General features: G+C 41.0%; 1 protein-coding gene across 1 annotated transcript in view; it reads right to left on the bottom strand.

Annotated features, from left to right (window-relative positions):
* COL22A1 (collagen type XXII alpha 1 chain) overlaps positions 1–24,969 on the bottom strand; it is a 220,972-nt gene that overhangs the window by 18,066 nt on the left and 177,937 nt on the right. The window contains exons 40-51 of the mRNA XM_005145496.3: positions 24,793–24,837; positions 21,649–21,726; positions 18,013–18,048; positions 17,123–17,176; positions 8,963–9,007; positions 8,521–8,568; positions 6,637–6,750; positions 6,431–6,484; positions 4,365–4,418; positions 3,479–3,532; positions 1,867–1,920; positions 439–492 (exon numbers count right to left, since the gene is read on the bottom strand). Of these exons, the coding sequence (XP_005145553.3) occupies positions 439–492; positions 1,867–1,920; positions 3,479–3,532; positions 4,365–4,418; positions 6,431–6,484; positions 6,637–6,750; positions 8,521–8,568; positions 8,963–9,007; positions 17,123–17,176; positions 18,013–18,048; positions 21,649–21,726; positions 24,793–24,837 (690 nt within the window). The remainder of the gene's footprint in view (positions 1–438; positions 493–1,866; positions 1,921–3,478; positions 3,533–4,364; positions 4,419–6,430; positions 6,485–6,636; positions 6,751–8,520; positions 8,569–8,962; positions 9,008–17,122; positions 17,177–18,012; positions 18,049–21,648; positions 21,727–24,792; positions 24,838–24,969) is intronic.

The raw sequence follows: 24,969 nt of genomic DNA, 5'->3' as shown, positions 1-24,969 counted from the left end.
ATTGTACTAATACATTTTCCAGAAGAGAAAAGTCTATTCCCAAGATGCACTTGATCTTGAGTTGTTTCAAATGAATTATTCTGACTGGATTCAGATAAAGATAGTATTCCAATCTCTGATTTTTGTGCCCTTACACTGGAGCTGTTAGCTGATTTATGTGCTCTGCATTAGAGTATTTCTTCCAATTAAGAGGCAGATAAGGAACAGACCTGATTCATGTTGGTAATTAACACTTAGCATTGAAGTGATCAAATACAGTATTTATACTGTCCTGGACCAAGGACATAGCATCAACTTGACAGATGCCATTACAGGTAGGCATAGCTTTCAAAGCACCTCAAAAATGTCACCTCTTTGTTTTACACAGCCATGTGTTTTACATACCTATGTGTTTAAACCTATAAAATACTGAACTAGAAGGAGCTGAATTGCACTCACTGGAAGTCCAGGCAATCCTGGTGGGCCCTGTGGACCTGGAGGGCCATCTTTACCCTGGAAAGAAAACAGAAACACAGTGGGTCAAGACAAGCTGTTCAGATGCTTCTACCTGTTGAAGATTTATCAAATACAGAGTTTGACAAGGGACAACTGTGACAAACAGGTCTTGCAGCCCATGTCGCACAGCATAAAATTCCTTTAATTCCTTCTGGTTTACATTGGAGGGCTTTCTTTTTCACATAAAACATCCAGTATTAGTCATGAGTTGTTACAGATGGAGAAACCACTGAAATCACTGGCTTATTTTTTTCTGATGTATAATTATATTTAATATTTAATCCTTAACTTCCTGCATAAGGTGTCCAGCCAGGAAGTAAAAGATCTATATTTTATACCTATCAAATCAGTAGTTATAAGAAGAGCTTTGCTGACAGTCTCAAAACATCCCTTTACAGGACTGGACCATAGCATCAAGGTCTTTCACAGTGTCTCAACTTGATCATGAGTAGAAAGGGAATTTCAGCTACCCTGTTCATGCAGTATCTGGCTGCATTGTTGAGACTTCTCACTGATTTCATATCAGCCATCTGAAAGACCATTATTGTTCACTTATGATGAAGTACAGGTTGAAATGGATCTGCAAAAGGCACCTTGCTCATTCTACCCCTGTTCTAGAAATTAATCACAGAATTCAAGGGTCTTAAACTGTTCCAGCTCAACAGCATGGGCTATTCAGGGAAGGTTCATTTTTTTCCTTCCCAAACTGAAGTTAACATCAATCAGATTACTTATCCCTCCTAGGGTTTTCTGATGCATTACCATAAAGTAGGTATGGCATCCATAAAGTAGGATCTGAGTATCCATAAAGTAGCATCTGAGAACCCTTCAAATGGAAGAGTGATAATGAAATTCTTCATAGACTTCTCAAGGGTTTTATCTATACTAGTATTTTCAGTGGTGCCAGGGAATGTTCTCAGGTCCTTGCATCTTAACAGTCTGTGCTGTGACATCCTTTTTTGCTTTTCTTTACACCCTTAGTTGCTGGTTTCATTTTGACAATCCCCACACAGATTTCAAGTCTTGGCCTGGGTCATGAAGCATCTTAACACATTCAGTCATCCTTTTCTAGAGATGAAGAGATGTTAATAGCAAGGAAAGTCAGGTAGGAGGTACAGAAACCTCATTAGAGGTCCCATGGGCTGGATTATGCTCTTACTATTCTGGAATTTCATTTGATGAGTGAACAAAACTGCAAGACCAGAGTAATCTGTGGTTATTTGTGGAGGTCCTACTTTCAGGCGTAGAGTTGATTCAGGCTGAATGTTTTGGAGAGCTTTCAAAAGACATTATATGGTTTCCAGCTCAACTTCACTTCTAAATGCTAAATACAGCTGAAGGCGATGGTGAAACACACAGCTTAGAGCTTACTATGTCTCCTGGGTTTCCTGCTGGTCCTATTGGTCCTGGTGCTCCATCTGGGCCCTAAACAAAATAAAACAGAAACAATGTGATTAACATATTTTGTATAGTTGTCAACACACCCCCTACCACAGCTGGCAACACTGAAGTTCACTCAGTTCAGCGTTCATTCCAGCATTCATCACAGAAAAGCAGTGCCAACCTCTGCCTTGAATCACTCCCCAAAGTCAGAAATAGTCAGATATTTGAGTCTGGTCCTGGCCCTTCCTTCTGAAAATAAGGGACAAATAGGAAAAGGCCAATCTTGTGATGTAAAAAACTACTTTGAAGAGCAGTTTGAAGCATGCTTTATGGCAGGCAAACTGCGGGAGCCACAGAGCAATGCAAAGAGAAAAGTCAGCAAAAGTTGAAGAAAAAGTAAGTGAGGAACACCACACTGAGGTCTGCTTTGACAGGCTTGGTTTTGCCTTTCACATTTCCTTTGACTAGAGAGTCTCATGGGACAATCGTGTTTCAATCTGACTAGAATAACCCTATGGCTGTGGCAGTATGAGGTTAATACGGACACAATAAATGTGTCTGTGTTATTAGCTTTCTTAAAATAGTGCTCGCAGGAGGGCAGAAAGAGGTCCACAGGTTGTGCCAGTGGCAAAGCATTCAGCATCCTTTAGGTACTGCTGCAGTCTGAAAACAGGATTTTAATCTAATCCTCTTTTCTGGTACTTCCTGTCATTTAGTCAGTGCAGTATAAATTCAGCTTTGAAGAGACTGCTGATCCTCAGAACAGATGAAGGCTGCACACCCTCAGCATGGCAGAGACAAACTGCACTGTAAGCAGCAATATGAGTAGTGATGAGTGTGGGCAAAGGAAAGCAGTTTGGAAAGAAAACTCCTTCACTCAGGAAAAGTCCCTGTCTTGGAGAGTGTAAGCAGTGATACCAAAACTAGGACAGCCAAGGTATTTCAGACCTGCTCCTGCACTGTAATCCTTTTTTACATATGAAGAGGCACAGTTGTTTTAGTAAAAAGAGTAGAGCAAAGAACAAGGATGACTGTGATGGAGAGGAACATGTGTAAAAGGCCTTTTAATACAAAGGTAAATAGCAGGATATGAAAAAAGGAGAAAATCCAGTCTCACACCACTGTGTAAAATTGAGAAATATAATACTCTTAAGATCTGCTAGTTTTAGTCTACCAACTTATTCCACATATAAGAAAACACCTATACATATACTAAGTAGTCCCTGTGGAAGAGATTTCATCATCATTGTCTTGTATAGAGAGTGAAGATTAACATCAATTTACAGAGTGTGTTGAAGCAATCAGTGAAAAGTGGCTGATGTATTAAATAACAGTTATCATGAGTGGGGAACTATGACACTCAAGGGACCATTAGAAACCCACTGGAAAATGCAAATGCAATGCACACACAGATGGGAATGGTCCTTTCTTCCACATGGAGCTTGCAACAACCTTTACAAAGGGAAGTACAGAACCATAGAATTAAAGAATGGTTTGGGTTGGAAAGGACCTTAAGATCATCCAGTTCCAACCCCCTGCCATAGGCAGGGATGTCTCACACTACACCAGGTTGCCAAAACTTTGTCCCAGAGAAACTTACAGGTGGACCAGGGTTTCCAGGAGCCCCTGAGAAGCCAGGCATTCCAGGGTGACCCTGCAGAGCAAAAGAGAGGCTTTCTTTATGCATTATTCACATCTCTAGCTGTCTAAAAGCTCACTGATGCTTGAACGTTGTGAGGTAACATCAGAATCAGACAATACACAGAAAGCTCATTATAAGGAAATAAAGAGCAATGGCTGTTTAAAACAAAATTGGTTTTCATGAACATCATAAATAAATATAGTTATATTTAAGGTGTACTTTTTCTAATGGGTACTTCAATCTGTGCTAATGGAAGACGAGAACAGATACTGTGGATTTGTACAAGGCAGGAGATCAGGTAGGAAACCAAATCTATTTAAAATAACCTACAGGTCTCATTGAAGAGTTGCTGGTTCGCACCTTAAACTACTGACATAGCCTTTATTAAAATTAGCTATAAAAGTTTGCTTTAACTTAGACCATTCTCCTCTTTCCTGTGGCATCTCAGTCCCTCCTTAAAGGTCATCCTTACATTCATACAATCACAGAATAATCATCTTCTAAGACAAATAGAAACTAGCTTTTTCAACCCAATGACACCTGAAGTTCAGGATCTCATTTAGGCATTATCTGGGGAAATGACTAAGGTAGTATAGAGAATTGAATACATCCAATCTAAAGGTGACGAAACACATCACACAAGGCTTTTATTGGAGATAGGAGTGGAAATCTGTGGAGGACTGCTACAGTTCCACTCACAGCACACTTGAGATTTATCAGTGATGAAGAGCTCCCACCTTCCTTCCCTGCCTCCAAGAAGGATATTCCTCTACAGACATCATAAGAGTTATTCATGAAGGGACAATCACAGTAAATGCACTTGGAAAGAAAATTCTCTTTTTACCTGTTCACCTTTTTCTCCTGTATCCCCAGTCATACCACGGTCTCCTTTAGCACCCTGATAATGAAAAAAAGCCATTGAAAGACACTTAGATTCAGTATTGTATCAGCTTTCTGAACTATTTCATAAAGCACTTGAACATTTTTGAGCACAAAACTCATAAATTAGGGCTGAGTCCTACTTGCCCTCCTAAATTTTTCCCTAGACTTTTACTACCAGTGTTGGAGCCAGGAATATATGTGAAGAATAGCCTTTGAGCAGACCCAGTACAGCCCATTTTTTTGATGTGTTGTAGTCTCATGGACATGAAAAAGACTTACACATCCTTAGAAATTAGACAGGTTGTTAGGAACTTCACTAAATCAGATCTGACCAACAGTATGAGCTAGTCATCAACTCTCCCTTCAGAAACAGCCGCAATAAAAACTGTGTTTCTAAGGTGCAGTCAGAAAATTCATACCCAGAAAGTGCTCCCCTCTTTCTCAATCTCTCTCTTCCCTAGTGATAACACAACAGAGGCAGCTAACTCAAAATGTACATGTCTGTGTTATCTATGCTTAAAGTAAGGCAAGATGAGTCTCACATGGAGCACTAATGAGTTGCTGGCCATGGAAGTAATACTCTGGTTTGCTGTATGAGAGCTAGGAGACAAGTGGGGGACAGAGAGGCTACTATTTATTCATTAAAAGAGGCTCAATTTGTGTTGCCAGAAGGAATGAGGCTGCTCAGGAGCAAAGATCTGCAGGTTACTGTCCTATTTTGGAATGGGACACCATACTAGTTTGGATGGTGTTGCTAAGGACAATATACTACATTTTCAAAGGTACAGTCTTCCACTGCAAGGATCTGCCTAGTATTTAGAAAGGAGTCATAAAGACTGTGTTTGCACCTTCGTAGGGGTCTTAAAACATTTTTTTTTAACATTTGCAAACTCTGTGAATCTGCCTTTTCACTGAATATGAATTAGACTAATTATCAATTAATTTTATGCACATGCACTGTTTAAAATTAGTTCTGGTTAATTCACCTAAACATTCAATCTGCCCAAATTTCTGCTTTCTTACAGCATACAAGAAAGCAGCAGACATGGGATGTTTCAGGCTGCTTGGCTTTTCTGCCAGCTATTGTCATTATGGGTTACTAATTCTTCTGCAAATTTTATCCTGGAACATACTTCCATTTTGATCAACCCTATATTTACTTTGGAGACTCTATTGCTCTCCCCACCACAATTCTAATTACAAGATATAAAATTAATTCATGAATCTCTATTAGCTTGTCCTACACTCTAACAAGTGCAAATACAAAGATGTTAAAATAGCAGAAGCTGTTTTAGACAGTAGGACAGTAACGGAGGGAAGACTGAAGGAAACTGTGGCCCATCATGAAATCACCTTAGGTCTCCCTTCATTGATTTGCTTTGATTTATTTCACATTAAGTAGTTGAAAAGGTTTTGCTTGTGACCAGGCTCTGGCATTGTGAGCAGACTGGTGACAGACCTCTGCAGGGAACATGCTTGAAAAGTGTCATGATTGGAATCCTTCAGACATTGGAAGTTTTGTATTGGCCTGTGCATTAGACCATTAGTTAGAAGCTGAAACAAGGAATTCTTCCTACACCATGTTAAGGAAACAGAATCTGTGGATAAAACCACCATGACAGATAGTGTGTGGGGAGCCCAGCAGCCCATTGAACCAACCTTAATTTAAATGATTCAAGCATATAGGATTCAAAGAGGAGTGGAACAGGCAGGGGAGCTACTGCTGAGGCTTTAATTTCCTCTCCACCTGATTTAGGTGAGGTGATTTACTTCTAAGTATTTATCAACACACTGATGTAATGAAAATCAAGAATGAGGCCCTTCACATGTATGCCTGTGTGTTCATGTGAGGAGCTGTACAGTTCTGCATGCACAAGGCATTCCAGTGAGTTACCAGTACAGAGTCTACCCAACAGGCCAGTCCTACACCTTTACACAGAGACAGATGTCACCAAGATCCTACTTCAGACAGTGTAATAGCTAGTCACAAATAAGTGTTCATTACACAGCTGAAGAAAACCAACCAACCTTTGGGCCATCAAGCCCAGGTGGGCCTGCAGGACCTCTGGGACCAGCATTCCCCTGCAATGCAGAAGAGGTAAACACTAGTTTAGTCCATTGACTACAAACCTTTAAAAAATAGGTTGCTGACAAAAATACAACCATGTAAAGATATTATAAGAAAAAAAGTTTACGGCACATCCAAGACATGGTCACTTCCCCAGCTCTCTTACCATCTTCCCATCCTGGCCGTCTCTCCCTGGTGGTCCTCGGAGACCTTTATCACCTTTGAAACCTGGGATGCCTGGCAATCCTGGTGGGCCAGGAGGGCATCCAGTGCACACATCCTAGCAGAGAACATGAGGAAAGAAATTGGCAATACACTGTGGAGCAGAGTGGGTGTTAGCAGCTGAACTCACACATGCTCACATGGGTTGTTTGCTATCAGTTCCAGTTGGACAGGTCCTAACTGATCATCCAGGATCAAGAAACCAAGGAAAAGGTCTTCCTAGGGAGACTTCAGAGAACTGAAAAGCAAGACTGTCGAGAACAACCTTGTTTCAAAGCTACAAGACTACTAGAAAACTGTGTCTACATGAGCCTGAAAGCTCCGCTACTGCTCAGAGGGAAGGCTGTTAGGTGCAGCACAATGTCAGAAGGGTGTTTTGCAAAAGAAACTGTATTCAGCAGCTAGCATGGCCAAGGAGAGCTCATCTGATAGAGTTTGTGAAGACCAAGGAAATGTCAGAGTGTCCTGGCCAAATTCTGTCATGGAGATTTACTCCCTCCCTCCCTCCAGTACTTTCTGAAGCATCGTCTCAGTAGTCTTTACATTTCTACTGTCCTCAAGAAGTGAATTACGTTGAGTATGACATTTTCATTGCAAAGGCAGACTCCCTTCAGCAAAAGGGAAGTAAATCCTGCCTATAGAAGACAGTACATCAGAAGACACTGCTCATCAGGCAGAGTTGGGAGACCTTGCTCCAACACCCAACTCTGTTAATGAACCATTGCAAAACTGTGGGGTAAGCTGTCTTTCTAAGTGTTAGTTCCTACATGAATATTTATCTACTTACTGTATAAGTACTTGAGAAACACCTAGAACAAGAGCCCTAATTTCATCTGGGATTTCAAGGTGTTGTTTATATATAGACCTGTACCAAGTGTAGAATGAAAAAATACCAAGCAGAAAGAATATGCAAGGCATACGAGTGTTTTTAGTCATAATGTAATCTAAGCACAAAACCAAAAGAACAACAAAATGACATCCTGTACTCAAGAATCATTCTCTTAGTCTTGTCCTGATCAGAAATCCCAAACAATACCATACAGTGAAGCCTTCTGAAAAACACTTGGCTGACTAAGACTGACAGCTTTTCACTGAAGCCATTTCACAGTGGCAAACTTAAAAGGCTCCTTTTGTAAATGGGTTTGGTAAAACCAGGTGATTTTTTAGTTTTAGTTTCTTCTAATCAGTAAGAAAGGATTTCTTGCCATGTCCCAAGACTGCTTAAAATTTTCCCAGCTCAGCCCATTTAAATCTGTAAAGATTTTGCAATCAACAGCTATCAAATACTGACTTATTTCCCAGACAACTCCCTACATGGAGAGTAAAAGCAGACAGACAGATCATCACTTTTGAAACATGGGTGCATTTGGGGTTAATTACCTGCATCCTTTCAAATGCACTATGCAAACTGACTGCACCCACAGTTCAAAACTGCTCCAGTCACTGTTGAATGTATACATGAAAAACCAGACATTTCATTAAAATGGGTTCCAGTTTCTGGTTTAGGCAATACAACTGGACAATGTTTGTTTTTCCTTGGGAATGCATGCCTCAAAGAGACAGAAAAAGGCTCAGAGCTTTGTAACATACACTATGTTCTAAATCTCTTTGTAGGTCATTTCACTGCTGGGGAAGGAATTTGATCTCCAGCATGTGCTCCAGTGTCCCAGTACCAGTGCAAGTAGGAGGCCTGCAAGTTTCAAGCTTTGACAGAGTATTTAAAGGCACCTTTTGCACTTGTAGATCTGACACCTTCCCATCACAGAGTGTTAGTCAGGTCTGAATCAAACATACATTCAAACTCCCACCATCATCAAAGGCTGATTACCTTTACTAAGAGATTTATGTCCTCTGGAGAGAGCAGGGGTGGGGAGCCCTGTGGAATGAAAAATTCATTATCTCAGTCAATTTTAAACAGCATCAATGTATAAGATTTTTCTTCTGAACATGCTTATGGACTCTTACTGATTTCCCTTGTCCTTCCTAAACCAAACACATACTTCCTGCCCTATATTTCTACTGCACTTCATCACACCTGAGATGAGCTCTTGCTGAGGGTATTTACATGCAGGATATCCTGTTATTTCCATACTGTTCTAAAGCCATCACAGATACTCTTACCAGAACCCCTTAGTGGTTCTTAGTGCTTTTCAAGCTGCTCAGCTGGAAAGAACAGCAGTGGAAATGCACTGAAGTGCACTTCTGAGGTGAGATGTAGAGGTGGAAACTGAGTTTAAAAGAAGGTGTAATGTAGAAGTGAAGTTACATACTGGTTTTCCAGGAGGTCCCCTTTCCCCTGGATTTCCAGGTAGGCCCTACAGATCAAGAGAAAGAGAAATTATCATACAATATTATGAGATGCTCCCCCATTCTGCTGCCTGCTCTGTACTAGGACGTTTTACTTTCTGCCACTGAGCATCACTGTTTCTTGCATATGACTAACAGTAAATTCCTTGAGATATCCACAACTTTAAACATATTCTGAGCCCCTCCTAAATCTCATTTATCTACTCTGTGACCTTGTTAAATGCCAGTCACACAAAGTCAGAAGTTGGTTTAGCTTGTCTTCTTATCACAAGAAGCACTACGCTTTGCAATAATCTGAAGAATTAAGCTTTTCATCCCTGGAGATACCTGCAACATGTGAAATCAAGACCTTGCTTTGCACAAGACTTGCAGACAGGTCCCTTCCACGTGAAACAGCAATGGGCCTTTTTGTTTGTGGGGATGTATCAGTGTTGTGGTTTAACAATTGGTATCAGTTTTCTTGTGATGAAGGCATAGAAATGACCAGCATCCTTAGAATTTAAGGTTCAGGAAGTTATGGTTTGGAAAGGCAATATCATCCCTCAATAGATTGCTTCTCATTAGCAAACCATTGCTTTGTTAAAAAATAAAATAAATATGAATAAATAAGAAAAAAATCAGCAGAAAAAGCAAAACAACGGATTATTTTTGAATCTTTGGATAAAATGTTGCTCACACAAGGAACTAAATTTTTTGGTTAATGTCCAGATGATGATAGAAATCTGCATTGCAAGGATCCTTGCACTGTTGTTTAAGTTGGAATGGGTGATATTTCTCCAAATCATTCTCTTTTAAACTCCTGGATTCACGTGGGCCATCACCCTGTGTCATCACACAAACATATGCATGTTTTATCCATATTAAGAGCCTTAAAGAACATGCATATAAAATGCCTTCTAGCTACCTTAACCACATAGAAAATACTGTCTTACGTGATCATTTTCAGACCTACAGGAACAGTTTCTACTGGAAAACTACTTAAAAGCACCTTATGTGTTCAGTTTTGCTGATTCTGCAGCAGGTCCCATTTGGAGAAGTCTCTGGGATGATGCCAGATTCTCCACCGACGATGGTAATTAACACACTGAAGATACCAGTAGTAGCTTTCAATCAGTGCAGTCTTAGCAGGGGGTACCTAAGGGACTGTCTGAGACTATCCCATATTTCCACCTGTAAAGCTCCTTCAGAACTTGGCCAAATGCCTTGCCAGGAAAGGCACTGGGCATTCTGTCAATCACCTTGTTTCAGGCTGATCTGTTGCCTCCAATCAGTTCATTGTATTATTTATGCAGACAACTAGATGGAAAGTTACTTGGCTGCCTGTGGATGAATACCTTAAGCACATTCAGATACCCTACTACACCATAATTATAGCTATAAGGTAAACTTGAATTTCATATTTGTATTTCACTCATAACTTAAATCCTGTACCTCTTGCTAGAGGAGAGAGAAAATGGGAAAATATATTGATTGCTCCCTTTCTATGTCCACAATAAACACTTCTGGGTGAACAACAACCCTTCAGTTACCTTGACTTTCTGGCATGAATATTAAGCATGAACTGAAGTGGAGCTGGAGTGGAAGTGAAGTAGTACTGAAGTCCACAGATGAAAGCTTGTTTCCTGAGGAACCAAACCTTCCACAGTTGAGAGCCAAGAGAAGATAAAGTGTGAAGAAGATTCTTAGCTCATAATTACCCACAAAAGTCCTTCTGGGGAATTGAGTAAATATAAGGAAACCATTTATAATTTGCTTCTTATACAGAGCAGCAATGTGAATGCAGAAGATTATGGGATGTTCCCAAAGTCCCTTCTCTTTCACAGATAATTGTCTGGTCATGCTTTTGGCATCCTCTCCACTGTGGCTCTCAACCGCTTCTGCAAGCAGGAAGAGGTTTGCCTAAATAACAGTTACACAGATCTTATATTCCCAGGCCTATTTTGTTCAGGAAGATTCACACAGCTCTTGCTCTAAGGAGTGCAATGAAAAGCACAGACTTGAGCCATAAGAATCATCCTGGATCAGAAAGCAAAGCAGAACAGGCAGTTTAGAAATGTCTTTCGCACTGACTATTCACATGTAGCTACAAATAAAACTGTTTCTACATTAGGACTCCTGACAGACTTTTGCTCAGGGATCTGAAACATGACATGGTGCTACCAGTGGAATTTGAGAATTTAAAGAAGATCTATTTGAAGATGAATATAGAAAAAACTTCTTAGTTATGAGAAAAGAAGGGAGTGACTAAAACTCAAATCCTGGGAAAGATTTAAGCACAGCTGCAATATCCACATAGTATCAGATTGCTTAGAGACAAAAAAGGAGGGACCTATATTCTTGAGCACTGTATGTTCTGGATCTGGAGTGTCTTTAAAAGCTTACAAATAAGCTAGGATATTGAACAAACCAGGTGTAGGATGATGGCACTTCAGAATGTTGCATTATCAGAGAACAGGTAACTGGAAGCAGAGTCCAATGTAGAGGAAAGATTTCTGGACTGGAGTTAGAAAAGGATGACAACAGGGGGCAAGCTGCAAACATTGCTCAGAGCAGAATGAAAGTGCTAGAAGAAAGGCACAGAGTGTATAATTGCACCTGACAAGCTGACTAACAGCAGAGGAAACTAGAAAAGAGAAAGCCAAAAAATTAATACATATAAGAACTTCAGAGAGTCTACCCAAAAATAATGCATGGTACTGAAAATAAATATTGCTGATGTGATGAGGGAACATGAACGGATCCAAATAACCAGTGTTGGAAGGCTCATAAAGTTTGAACACTTTCAGGGGCTTGCAGCCAACAGTGGCTGGCATGATGTAGAATATCCAATGAGTGGTACAGCAAACCAGTGCAGGAAAAAGATATTAGGAGTGAGGAGGTATAATGTACAGTTCTGCAAAATGTGACATACAGGAATGGTCTCTAACTGGGGATTGATGGAAGCTGTGCAGATGACATGCTGAAAATTGAGGCTTAGGTAAGTGATGTATGGGAAAATCAAAGAAAGCATATAAGGAAACTAGTCATACAGGATTATGGCGGGGTGGTTCTATTACAAGACTGAAAATAAAGCTTGAAATGCAATAGCTAAAATGGGTTGCAAGTCCCAGGAATAAAAAGCCAATAGGGGATTTAAAAAACGTGCTCTAGTTTGAGGTGTATGTATCCTAAAACAAACACAAAGGCTTCTTGTACTTCTCACTATATGGCAAAATCAATGTCAGAACAGAAATCTCTGCTTTCCAGCTCTCATGGCAGTAATTATGCATCCACAAAGGTTTTGTAATTATGAAAATAAATGTAGGGGAAGATTAACTTCTTGGTAACACTGGAACTTAGCTATAAATAATTAACATAATTAAAAAGTTATTAATTCAATTTTTATGTTAATTAAAATGATCATCATCAAAATGCAGAAAGAGCCTATTAAATTTGTGCACTCACTGGTAATAGCAGGACAGGAGAATGTCTCATTCAGATTGTTTTCTAATCTATGGGAATTAAATTGGTATGTTGAACAGAACCATTTTATCTCCCAGCAGACAGAAAGGGAAGAATGGATTCTTCCCCAAAAGTGTGTAGTGTAAGCTTAAGGCCAGAGAGTATCTGCTCCTTTAGAGGTACCTTTTTCCAATACAACAAGGGAAAACAAGGAGGAAGCCATAAATAAGAACATACAGGGACAAAAACTTGACTGGCAAATAAGGGAGGCAGTGATGGGAACCAAAGCTAGACAGTCACACTAATTAATGAAGACATCTGAGAGTGTGAGGAGGTTTAATCCAGCAAGGTTATCTGTTCCAGGATGTTGTCAGTTTGGAAACTAAGGGAAAAGGAAGAAATCAGAAACAAAATAAACCAAGACAGACACCTAACAAGAGACAAACCTTGCAACTCACACTAACTGGATGGGCTATCAAGCACAGTCTGCACTTCCAGAAAGATCAAGCTGGACCTAGCAAGTGGTAAGATTGTAAACCAGAGGGCTCCTGAACTGGGAGGGGGTGCAGGAATTGATAGAGATGTGGAAATGCATGAGAGGACATGCACAGGAAAAGGAAGCAGTGAGGAACAAGCAGGGAAGTAGACAGACAAGGGTGTAAAAGGAGCTGTGTAAATGTGTTATAGAATCACAGAATCATAGAACCAATTAGGCTGGAAAAAACCTTTAAGATCATCATGCCCAGCCACTACCCCAGGACAGTCAAGACCATCACTAAACCATGTTACTGAGGGCCTTATCTACATGGTTTTTTGAACACTTCTAGGGATGGTGATTCCACCACTGCCCTGGGAAGCCTGTTCCAAGATCTCATTACCCTCTCTGTCTGTAAAAGGGGCTGGTCCGTGCGATTGTCTGGCTGAGCCCTCCACCTGATCATTACGATCCTATCATATCTTCTTATTAATCCTTTCTTAACTATCTTTTAGCATAATGTGTATGTATGTGTGCTACAAGGACTAAGTGAGGTTTGTATGTGCATGCTACTAAAAACTGGTGCCAGCTACTGCAGTCAGACTAGGATCCTGGCTCCCCAGTCTATCTGTCAGCTATTGGAGTGACTGCAGGGGTCTTCAGCCTACAGCCACTGGGGTGGGAATGGTGTTGCTTCCCAAAACAACATACTTGGGACTAACGTGAGCAAGGCAAGTGAGGGGCTATGTGTGGATGGCTGGCATGGGACTACAGGTGACCTGATGTCAGCACGGATGGTGCAGGTGTCTGTATCTTCCCCAGTCCTGATGTGTGTGCATTGCAGAGGATGTGTATTCATCAGCAAACTTCAAGCTAGACCAGCTGGCAAGGAGGGGACCCATAACTCTCAGTAAATGAGATTGGCCAATGTCTCTGACAGAAGGTGCTTAAGGTCACACTTTTTTTTAACACTTGATGCAGGCATACTGCCCTCTTAAAATGTGATTTGGATTTTTTCTGTTCTTCCCAAAACCAAGTGCAGGCCATAGAATCATAGAATAGTTAGGGTTGGAAAGGACCTTAAGATCATCTTTGTGATATCTGAAGTAATTAGAGGCATGAAAGTAGGCATGCTACATAGTAGCCCTGATATGGAGCTGGTTAGTCCTATTATAGGGGAAAGACCACAAAAAAGCCTATGGAAAATACTTTTCAGGCTTTAAAGATTAGAGTTTTAGTTAACCAGGGGAAAAAAGAAAAATCAAATTTAAGGACAAGCCAATATGTACCGGATTTGTCCCAAAAGAAGAGAATCTGTAGAGATTTATGGACATAATGAACTCTAGATTCACAGAATCATAGAATGGTTTGGGTTGGAAAAAACCTTAAGATCATCCAGTTCCAACCCCCCTGACATAGGCAGGGATGCCTCACACGAAAACATGTCACCAAAGACTTTGCCCAAAATGGCCTTGAACACTGCCAGGGATGAGGCATTCACAGCTTCTTTGGGCAGTCTGTTCCAATGCCTCAGCACCCTCACAATAATGAACTTCTTCCTTATACCTAAGCTGAACTTACCCTGTTTAAACCCATTACCCCTTGTTCTATCGCTACAGCCCCTACAATCCAAATAAACACCAAACCTTTTGCTAAGAGGAATGGAAAAAAACAAACCAACACAACTGCACTGGACACATGGACAAGGATTTTCAAACCCTAACTTTTAATAGAATGAAGCACTGCCCTGAGAACTCCTGATGTTTGATTGAATTTGATGTTTCAAAAGGTGATCCTGGTCAGTGCTACTGCAAACAATATGGCACATGCTTTTAGGGCACAAGAAAGAAGCTAGAATGGATTCATGTGTAAAACCCAATCTATTCACTTACGGGAAGTAATTCTGGCCAAAGCTATTGCAAAAGAAGTATTGACTTTTCCACCTCCCCAGATATACTGTAAATCTCATTTGCAGTATCAGGGAATAAAATAGCTTATAGCAGACACTTCTAAGAGTATCTGGTAAGTCTGCAACTGGAAAAAATAGAGCAGAGAACAACCTAATGTATGTAAATGTGATTTAAAAGAATTATTCAGTCCCATGAAAAAATAAAATGGAATATGGTTGCAAAGGCTACAGCAAAAAATAAGACACCATGGCAAGTAATTGAAGCTATTACCACTGAATGGCTTGGGAGTTGCATGATAAATTCATATTAGCAATTCAAATTGAAGCTTTCCTGATGACATACTGTTTAAATACAACATAGTACAAAAATGGGCATGCTTCAAAGAATACAGGAACACTACATTGATACACAAGAGTGCAAAAGCAGAACAAAAAATCCTTTGTACTAGTCATAAATGAAAGTGGAGATCAAGAAACTGCAAATGCACAATCTTGTCAAAGTAGGTAGCCCTGCTGTTACATCAAGGAATGTTGGAATGTGCCCTGTAGTTGCATTTATACTTCCTGAAATGCAGGTAGAATTGCTTAACAGGCTATCAGTCAGGATACAGAGAGCTCCTAAAGGCCATATTGAGTGCAATTAAAACAGATGGTGTAATAAAGGATGAGTTTTATCAGTGCCATAAGGAATGATTCTGTTTGGGTAGTTTCTGCAGGGAAAGGGAGAGATGTAAAGACTGTAATACTCCTTCTCCAAGAGCTGACCAGCTAATGCTGATCTGAATAGAGCCAGAAAGGGACTCAGAAAAGCTATCTCTGTCACCCTTCTCACACAATACAGTTGTACTAAACCCATCTGTTGCAGCTCCTGTTTAAAATGGCTCTATTGAAAATATCAGGCATCTGAGACAAAGTAAAGATCTAGAGGCAGTCAGCAGGATGTAATCAGTCCTGAACCTGCTCAGGTACACAGGGTGATGAAGGCAAAGAACCATTTCTGCTATCATAGCCTCTGAAGGAATACTCTGGCCATAATCATTTGTATTGTGATAAAGTATGTGGGAAGAAAACTAGGCCTTCTTCTCCAGACATTGCAGGACAAAAGGCGATCCATCCTATGGGAAAGTACACCTTTTAAGGCAGATGATGTACATCATTAAAGCAATACTAGGGCTCAAAATCACTTTACACAGACTTTGTGAAAACTGATACCATTTCAGACATAGAATCACAGAATCATAGAATGGTTTGGGTTGGAAAGGACCTGAAGATCATCCAGTTCCAACCCCTTGTCATTGGCAGGGATGCCTTACACTAGACCTTGTCACCAAAGGCTCTGTCCAATCTGGCTTTGAACACTGCCAGGGATGGAGCATTTACCACTTCTTTGGGCAACCTGTGCCTGTGCCTCACCACCCTCACAGTAAAGAACTTACTTATATCCAACCTGAACTTTTTGTGTTTTCGTTTATACCCACTACTCCTTGTAATGATGTGTTATGATACATGACAGCATCATAAAGCAGCTCTGAGAAACATTACAAAAGCCCACTGCCCCCTTCCCACAGCGACCCCTCAACAGGCACAAATCCAAAGAGCAAGCCTTTCAAACTCTTCAGAGCCTCCTTGCTGGCTTTAATCCAGGACTGGTTTCCACATCACAGACCTGGCTGAGCAGCAGAGTTTAAAACACTTCTCTTTCTGATTCCACACTGCGACAAAACCAGGCAGCGAGACAGGTCAGCTTTCCAGCTGGGCGCCTGCCACATTTCTCTATATCCCTCAGCTCCATGAGTCACCCACTGAGATGGCACAAGTGAGAACAATGCACCAAGAGGTTAAAATGTCAGTTCTCATGCACAGTAGCAGCAGCAAAACGAACTCACACAGAGCTTTTTAACAGCTGTGGCCCAGTTTTCATAGAAATATTATAGTTTTCTTATCTCAGCAGCTTCTAAGAAGTTCCTAGACAACTTAAAAATCATCCTTTCCCAGTGTGGGATTGTTCCCCAGTGTATGCTGCCAAGTCCCATCTCTAGTATTATTTAAAAGTGGTTCAGTGGTAAAGATCACCACTTTCCTTGAGACAGTCCTCCTCAGACAAACTGCTTTTCCCCCTGACATCCTAACTTGTAAGCGCAACATTTCTGTCAATCATATCCCTTGGGCCATCCTAGTAACACTCAATGGCTGCAGTTGAGTAGGAGCGCAAATTTTAGGGAAACTAGATTTTCTAATTAGAAATTATATTGGAGCATTGTCAGATTTCTTGAGCACTTACACTTTTAGCTTACTTACATCCTGGCCAGGAGGCCCCTGTGGTCCAGGGATACCAGGTACACCGCGGGGACCCTTGTAGGGAGAGAACAGACAAACCTAGTCAGGACAGCAGTAGTTATGAGGTGCTTCTTAGCTGAAGGCAAGAAATCCTCAACACAATAGTCAATGGCAAAAAAAATAACCAGCAATTAAACTACTAAAAGAGAGTTTAAGGAAAAAAATAGAAATCCCACTTTCTACTATCACAGCATCAGTCAGTTTTGTACCTCAGAGGACTTCACCACATCACTAAGTCAAGCCTCACATACCTTGATTAAAAAGGTAATGATTACTATAGAAGGCAAGTTTATGAGCAGGGAGAAAATATGACTGAGCATAGGTATGTAGAAAAGTCCTGCTCCTCATTGCCATAATACACATAATACCATAGTACACATTTATTTGTTTCACACCAATGGATTGCCGCACAGTAAAACTGCATGTTGAGGTGCTAAGTGTGTTTGTGATTGCAGAGGTTTAAGTAAGGTTTAAGTAATAAAAATGCTTAAAAAATGGTTTAAAGCTTTGAAGCCTTGGCTATAAGCTATAGCAGCGTACCTTGACTTAGGTGCCTTGAAATACTTTTTTGAATCAAGGGTTAAACTCATTCTTTCTTTTGTAGGAAAGGTAAGGAAAAGTTGTCACCATGCCAAGAGTCTCAATCAGCTCTTTCTTATGACTCAATATAGCAGACAAGCAGTTGCTAATGCATAAGAGAAGTCCTTTTAAGGGTCAGGCACCTTGTGACCCTACCATCCTTGGGCAAGGAGAAACTAACCATGCCTTCATCAAATAACTGGTATAAATGCAATTTGTGGGGGTGTCCCCTCCCCTTAAAATCTGGGTGTAGTTAGAAAGACATACTGTACCAATGACCCTTTGTCCCCTGGAGGTCCCACTGGGCCCTGCAAACAGAAAAGACACAGCAATCAAAACACTAAAAATGCTGATGAGGCTGGGTCCTAAAGCACCAAGATAAAATTGGAGTAGGAAGGGTGAGGAATAAGTCTGACAGGCTGCTCACACAGACATTGTTAGGGTGTAGAATACTCACAGCAGGATGTTTAGAGGAATGTCAAAGGCAGAATGAGAAAGAAAGAAAGAGAGAAAAAGGGACCAGAGGGGTCAGTTGTATGCTAACATCATACTTGTCTGCCTGAGCCCTGTACTAAATCACAGCAGACATAGAATATCTGAAGTTGGAAGGGACCCATAAGGATCATTGTGTCCAGCTCCCTGCTCCTTGCAGGAGTGCCTAAATCTAAACCATATGACTAAGAGCATCATTCAGATGGTCCTTGAACTCTGACAGGTTTGGTGCTGTGACCACTTCGCTAGGGAGCCTGTTCTTGTGACCGACTGCCCTTTCAGTGAAGAACCTTTCCCCAGTGTCCAATCTGAACTTCCCCTGATGCAGCTTCATTTGATTTTCTCATGTCCTGTTGCTGATCACCAGAGAGAGGAGAGCAGCACCTCCTACACTACCCTCCTTGAGCCCTGGGAAACCCCAGTGGTGACTGACCACTAGCCTGATGTAACCCCATTTACTATATTCACATTAAATCCTGTTTGTAACATGCTTGAGCATGGGCAAGATCAGGAATCCGAGTCTGGGTCATTGAATCTTAGTGGGCCTGAAACCACAAGAGCTGGTGAGAAGGAGAGGTCTGGGTGTCAGCAACTGGAGGACATTAGGATGAAGAGGCCTGAATACTGGGAAAAGTAGGTATCCAGGACCAGCTGATGGAAAGATCCACATTTCATTTATATATCCCAACAGTGGCCTTCAAACCTCATCAGCCAGAGAGGAGAAGAGGGATTGAGACATTCTTGATCATGTTTCTGAGATCGCTGTTTAGGTTTACGTGAGTGTTCATAAAGCATTTTCCTCTGCTTTGGTCTGCACAGCTGCACAGTATGTGTGTGCACTGCATGTGCATATGACCATTAGCAGTACATGCTTAGCAGCACTACTGGCTGGACCTGGGGACCTAGAACCACAGCACCTTCACATCTGTTGGGCTGGAACAGGACAGTTCCCCCAGGTCCTGAAGACCACTGTAATCTGCTACCTCTAACAAAAGCAAAAGCAATCCACAGGACCTTTGTGCCCCTAAATAAGGTCAAAGTAGGGAGTGCAGTGGACCTGCATATGTTGTTTGTTTGGGGAGATGATTTAAGAAGGTGCAACTGAGTAGACTGAGCCACTAGAAAGTATCCACTTCTATAGGAATAGCACAGAAGTGATGGAATATCCATATCCAGCATGGAGGAGTCAAATATTCTCCAAAAAAACCCTTGACCTCACATCTCTGGGGCTGTGTTTGAATAAATTGTCTCACTCTAAGACTTCTCAACCTTTGGTTTCTATTTCAGGCACATTAATTCACTAATCCTCATACAGTCCTCCATGCAAGACACCTTAATGCTCTGCTTAAGCAAAGACTAAATACATAATTCTGAATCCATAGTAATATGAACAGGGCAAGGCAGAACAAGAGTAAAACCCTTTTACTTATGCAGCACACGCCTCCATTAGACAGCTTCAGCATAAGCATGTGAATTCACCCTATTTCTCTTCTTCTGGTTCAGATGGGAAGAACACACTCTGCTAATACTCAGTTTATGGCTCAGTGTTATGCAACTGAATACTTTAGCAGACAAAGTAAGAAAATCATCATCTATATGTACCTTCTGTTCAGGAGCAAAGCCCGAGAGGAGTTAAAGGGCACAGGAGGAAACAGGGCGAGAACTCTAATTAAAAAGAGTTGCTGCCTCTCAGCTCTGAAGCTGAAAGTATTATACACACAATGTTTCCCCATTGCTAAAAAGGTTATAGGCTGACACCTTTAATTCTGTATGTGATATGCACTGAAGCAGCTCCACTGACTTTACTCTTTTCTTTCTATGGGACTTAATCTTCATGAAAGCCTGATGTATTCAAGGTTATACAATGTTTTTCAGAGTCTTTGTACTGGAGCTGAGGTTATGATGACTCTACAATGGAGAAAACTATTGCAGTAGTTGTTGAAAAATGCATTTAGGGAAGCTGATTACATAAATAAAGACAAATCAATGAGGAAAGTGTGATATGTAGGTGGCTACTTATCCTAAGAGTGGTCAAATAATGACTCACAAAAAAAGTGATCTTATGGTGTGAGACAAGCAATATCTATACTTGGGATCAAATTCTTAGTCATTTATGTTCATAAATAAGCAGACGCTAAGGCCCTAATGAAGAAAAACTTTGTCATCTAGTGTACATCAGGATGCAGAAGTGAACTCATCTACCCCTGCACTGAATGTAAAAATCAGTAATTAAAAACTACTCACAAGCTAGTGACTTTCAAACAAGCCAGATACTCATTTGCTAATCTCTTTCTAATATTAATGACTGAGCATTCAGAAATGCAAGAACATCACTGTTCCTTAGATAAATTATAACAAATAGCACTCAGCAAATCTTCAGTCATTGCTAACTGTGAGGACCATGAGAGCCATGACAAAGTCATAAGGCAAAAACATGACTGACCCAGTCTGCTTTACTTTATACAGTATTCAGCTTGGTAAAAGCAAATATGAAGTGGAAACCTAGCTCAGAAAACTAAATTTGTCACCCAGGATTACACAGCAATATGACATCATTTTAAAGGTCATTTCCTGTACTAATTGGGAAACTTGTATCTAGATAACCAGAGCATTAAACCATTGATTGTGATTGGTACAGTATCATGGTGTGTACAAGGGGTTGCAAAAGAATGCAAGGTCTCAACAATTACAGCTAGGAATAAAGTTTGATTCCTCCTAAACATCTCACTTGCAAATTCAGAGCACATGTAGAGGTCTCTGAGCAGGGCTGCAGTCAGAGCATTCCCAAACCCCCCTCATCTCAAAAGGAGTTGTACATGACAAGTACTGAAGTAATCAAAGCCCAGCAATATGAAAATCTAAACTTTCTATAGCAGACACCCAGATAGAGGGAAGAGATGAGGCCAAATCTGGATGTTTTGGGGGAAATTATGAGTACCCTGGCTCTCTTGAAATGCAACAATTTAAGATTTAAGAAACCTGATCTTTATTTCCCCATCAGTGCTGTCACTAACGTGGGCATGTGTGTCACACTCATCACTTCTAATAAGGTGACAGCAAGGTTCCATCTGCCCAGTAGACCAGACCTGCTGGCTCAGCACAGATCTCAACTCACATCCACAGCCAACATGTCAAGATGGCACAGAAAAGTCAGGAGTAACAGCCAGTGATATCAATTGCTCCTATAGCACTTTTCTGCCTTTCAACTAAAAATGAACACATCAAGAGCTCTCACAACAGACGTGTAGACATCTGAGCCACAAATGGCAGCTTTTCGACTAGTTTGCCATTTGCATCTTCAGAGGGTGAAATGTCCAACATGCTCTTGGCACAGCCGAGCACAGGCAACGCGTTCCCGAGGTGGTGATAGATAAGTTTTTGCCTTGATACAGATTGCAGCAGGACCTGGTACTTACAGGGGGTCCAGCCAGCCCGACTCCTGGTGCACCTCTGTCTCCTGGCTGTCCAGGGAGGCCGGGAGGTCCCCTCTCACCCTGAAACAAAGAAAGGAGTTAAAGGCTTTGTGCACTGTTGGGAACACAGAACCACAAAATAGTTTGGTGGTAGAAGGGACCTTCAAAGCTCATCTAGTCCAACCCCCCTGCAATGAGTATGGACATCTTCATCTAGATCAGGTTGCCCAGAGTCACATCCAGCCTGGCCTTGAATGTCTTCAGGGATGGTGCATCCACCTCCTCTCTGGGCAACCTATGCCGGTGTTTTAGCACCCCCATTGTAAAGAATTGTCTCATTACATATACCCTGAATCTCCCTGTTTTAGTTTAAAACCATCACTCCTCATCCTATCACAGCAGACCCTGCTAAAAGGTCTCTCCCTTTCTTGCTTATAAACCTATTTTAACTACAAAAATGCAGTCAGGTTCCGCAACAAACATAACACTGATACATCCTGACCTGATCCTGCCCACAGAGGAACCATATCAGGTTGTGGCAGCATGGGGATATGGTGACAGATAGCATGTGACAGTTACTGTCACATCATGCCAAGAAAATTGCCCCCTCCTCTTACAGACATCCAGACCACCTCTGTGAGCACTCAGACAATGTCAGTGTGTGCCACATCACATAACAGAGCGGGACCACAACCTCTACAAGTATTTTATTTTAGCACATAACATCCAATTTCCAACAATTCCCTCTGCCTCCTCAGCTTGGGGAAATTATAAATACCGTAACGTGCTTTTCTTTCTGTCTTTCAGTGGTAGATGGCTAACCTGCAAACATTGCTTAATATTTAGGATCATAGAATCAACTAGGTTGAAAAAGACCTTTAAGATGATTAAGTCCAACCTTTACCCCAGGACTGCCAAGTCCATCAGTAAACCATGTCACTGAGGGCCACATCTACACAACTTTTAAATATATCTAGGGACAGTGATTCCACCACTGCCCTGGGCAGCCTGTTACAATGCCTGCTCATCCTTTTGGTGAAGAAATTGTTCCTAATCTCCAGTCTAAACCTGCCCTGGTGCAGCTTGAGGTCGTTTCCTTGTGTCCTATCACTTGTTACTGACTCCCACCTCACTACCTCACTATAACCTCCTTTCAAGCAGTTGTAGAGAGTGATAAGGTCGCCCCCCCCCCAGCCTTCTCTTCTCCAGACTAAACCCCCCCAGGTCCCTCGGCCTTTCCCCATCACACTTGTGCTCCAGGCCCTGCACCAGCTCCGTTGCTCTTCTCTGAACCAACTCCAGCACCTCAATGTCTCTCTTGTATTCTACGTGTGGCCTCACCAGTGCCAAAAATGTATCCATGGAAGAAAGAATTAGGAATGTTTGGTTACATCTTAATGGTCTCCTTTCTTTTACCAACATAGGCCTGCCCACAGAAGTGTATGATCAATTCTGGGGGTAAAAAACATTAGTCAGTGGTTCTACCATTCTCTCCGTAGGACTATGCAGCAAAAGGAGAGACCTCCTTTCTAGAAAGAAAGATTTTCAATAGCAAAACCAGCAGAGCACAGAAAACTACTTGGCACTGTTTAAAGGACATTGTAGTTGGAGGACTAGGAAAGAATTTAGCTGCAATACTTAAATTTGAAGTCTGTTCTCTTGTAATCAAGTAAGATTTTTGTGGACTCTATTGCAGTTGTGTGATTCGGTCTCATGTTGGCAGTAGATTTATAACAATGAATCTTATTCATGTTATTTATTGTTATGCTATTTCCAATTATATAGAAGCATGATAGAAAAATCATTACCCATAGATTTTTCCTACCCAAAGTTCAGTCTGTAATACCTCCTATTTCTTACCTTTTCTTTATTTCTTCTTAAACTAATCTTATATTACAAAGAAACAATGCTGGTAGGAGGGTGAAAGAAAATGTATTCTGATTAGTTCAAACACTTCAGCAGATCCTTTAACTCTATTTTATTGAAGAACATAATTTCAACACAAAAAGTTCAGTAGCATTTCCCCATGCACAATTAAGATTCTTTCTGTTTTGTGTTGATATTGAATAGGGTATTTCGTGAAGTTGTTTTAAGTGGGTTTTTTTTCTGACTTTTATGATAATTCTCAGCCTATTGTTGTGCGTGTGTTCTGAACTCTTAAAAGATATATACAACTGACTACAATGCATTCATATAGAATGCAGCAAAATGAAAGCATTTCATAGCAGTCTGGTTATTTCAAATACACAGGACCAAGATGGATCTATTCTCCTACTGCAATATTCCTATTAATATCATTTATAGAATCAGTTTCTACATCCCATTCTTCTTCCAATCCAGATGAGGACACAGTCATTTCAAAGAGGAGAATTTCTAACATGTCTGATTGAAAGTTCAAGCAGAAACCAGATACTCTCAGAAACAAAGGTATCTGCTGTTCTATTCCTTTCTCTGTTTGCTGTGTACTTATAAGGGAATAAAGCACACTTTCAGCTGAAGAAATTAGTGTCATTAACATCATCAACTATGCAGTTTTTCACTTAACTACAAAACCTGAGGGCAATCCAGGACTATCTGGTCCCATTGGAAAACAATTCACATCTTCCTTGGAGAGATGAGTGCTATGGAGGAGTGCTCTTTGTGGAGCTGACAGGCAGTCTCAAGAGTAGATCATCCTTTAGCTACGCAATGTCTCTCTCACTGTGTGGATTAGAGGTCTCCAGTCACAGTTCCCCTTAAAAAGTGTGCATTGAGCCCTTAGTCTGTGTTGAATCCATATAATGCTGGAAGGATTTTTAAACGTGGAGAGTGAACACAGCTAATTCATATCTTAATCATCTTACATCTACATTAATAAAGAATTTTTTAATAAAGAAAGGAACTTCCTAAAAGGCTGGAAGTACACTTTTGAGTGGCACCTTCACAAACTCTTATGTTCCAGTGAAAAACAGACATAGAATCATAGAATCATAGAATAGTTAGGATTGGAAAGGACCTCAAGATCAGCTAGTTCCAACCCCCCCTGCCATGGGCAGGGACACCCCACACTAAACCATATCACCCAAGGCTTCATACATGTTTTCACCATAATTTTTTCTTCAGTTCCAGCAATTGAGAGAGCCAGTCCACAATAAAGTCCATGCTCACCTTGTGTCCAAAAGGTCCTGGCAAGCCTGGAGGGCCTCTTTGCCCCTAAAATGACAGAGCCAAAACCAGAAAGCTGTTACCAGGCAGCCAAATAGGAACCTGGACTTCAACACAGTCAAGGCAAAAAGTATCCCCACCAACACCCTCCTTATCTCATACTGTCCTGGTGATATTTTA

Source organism: Melopsittacus undulatus, chromosome 1 (assembly GCF_012275295.1).
Source record: "Melopsittacus undulatus isolate bMelUnd1 chromosome 1, bMelUnd1.mat.Z, whole genome shotgun sequence".
In the NCBI taxonomy this organism is placed as follows: domain Eukaryota; kingdom Metazoa; phylum Chordata; class Aves; order Psittaciformes; family Psittaculidae; genus Melopsittacus; species Melopsittacus undulatus.
The sequence above is the reverse complement of the archived record's forward strand: the minus strand, read 5'-3'. Positions and strand labels throughout refer to the sequence as shown.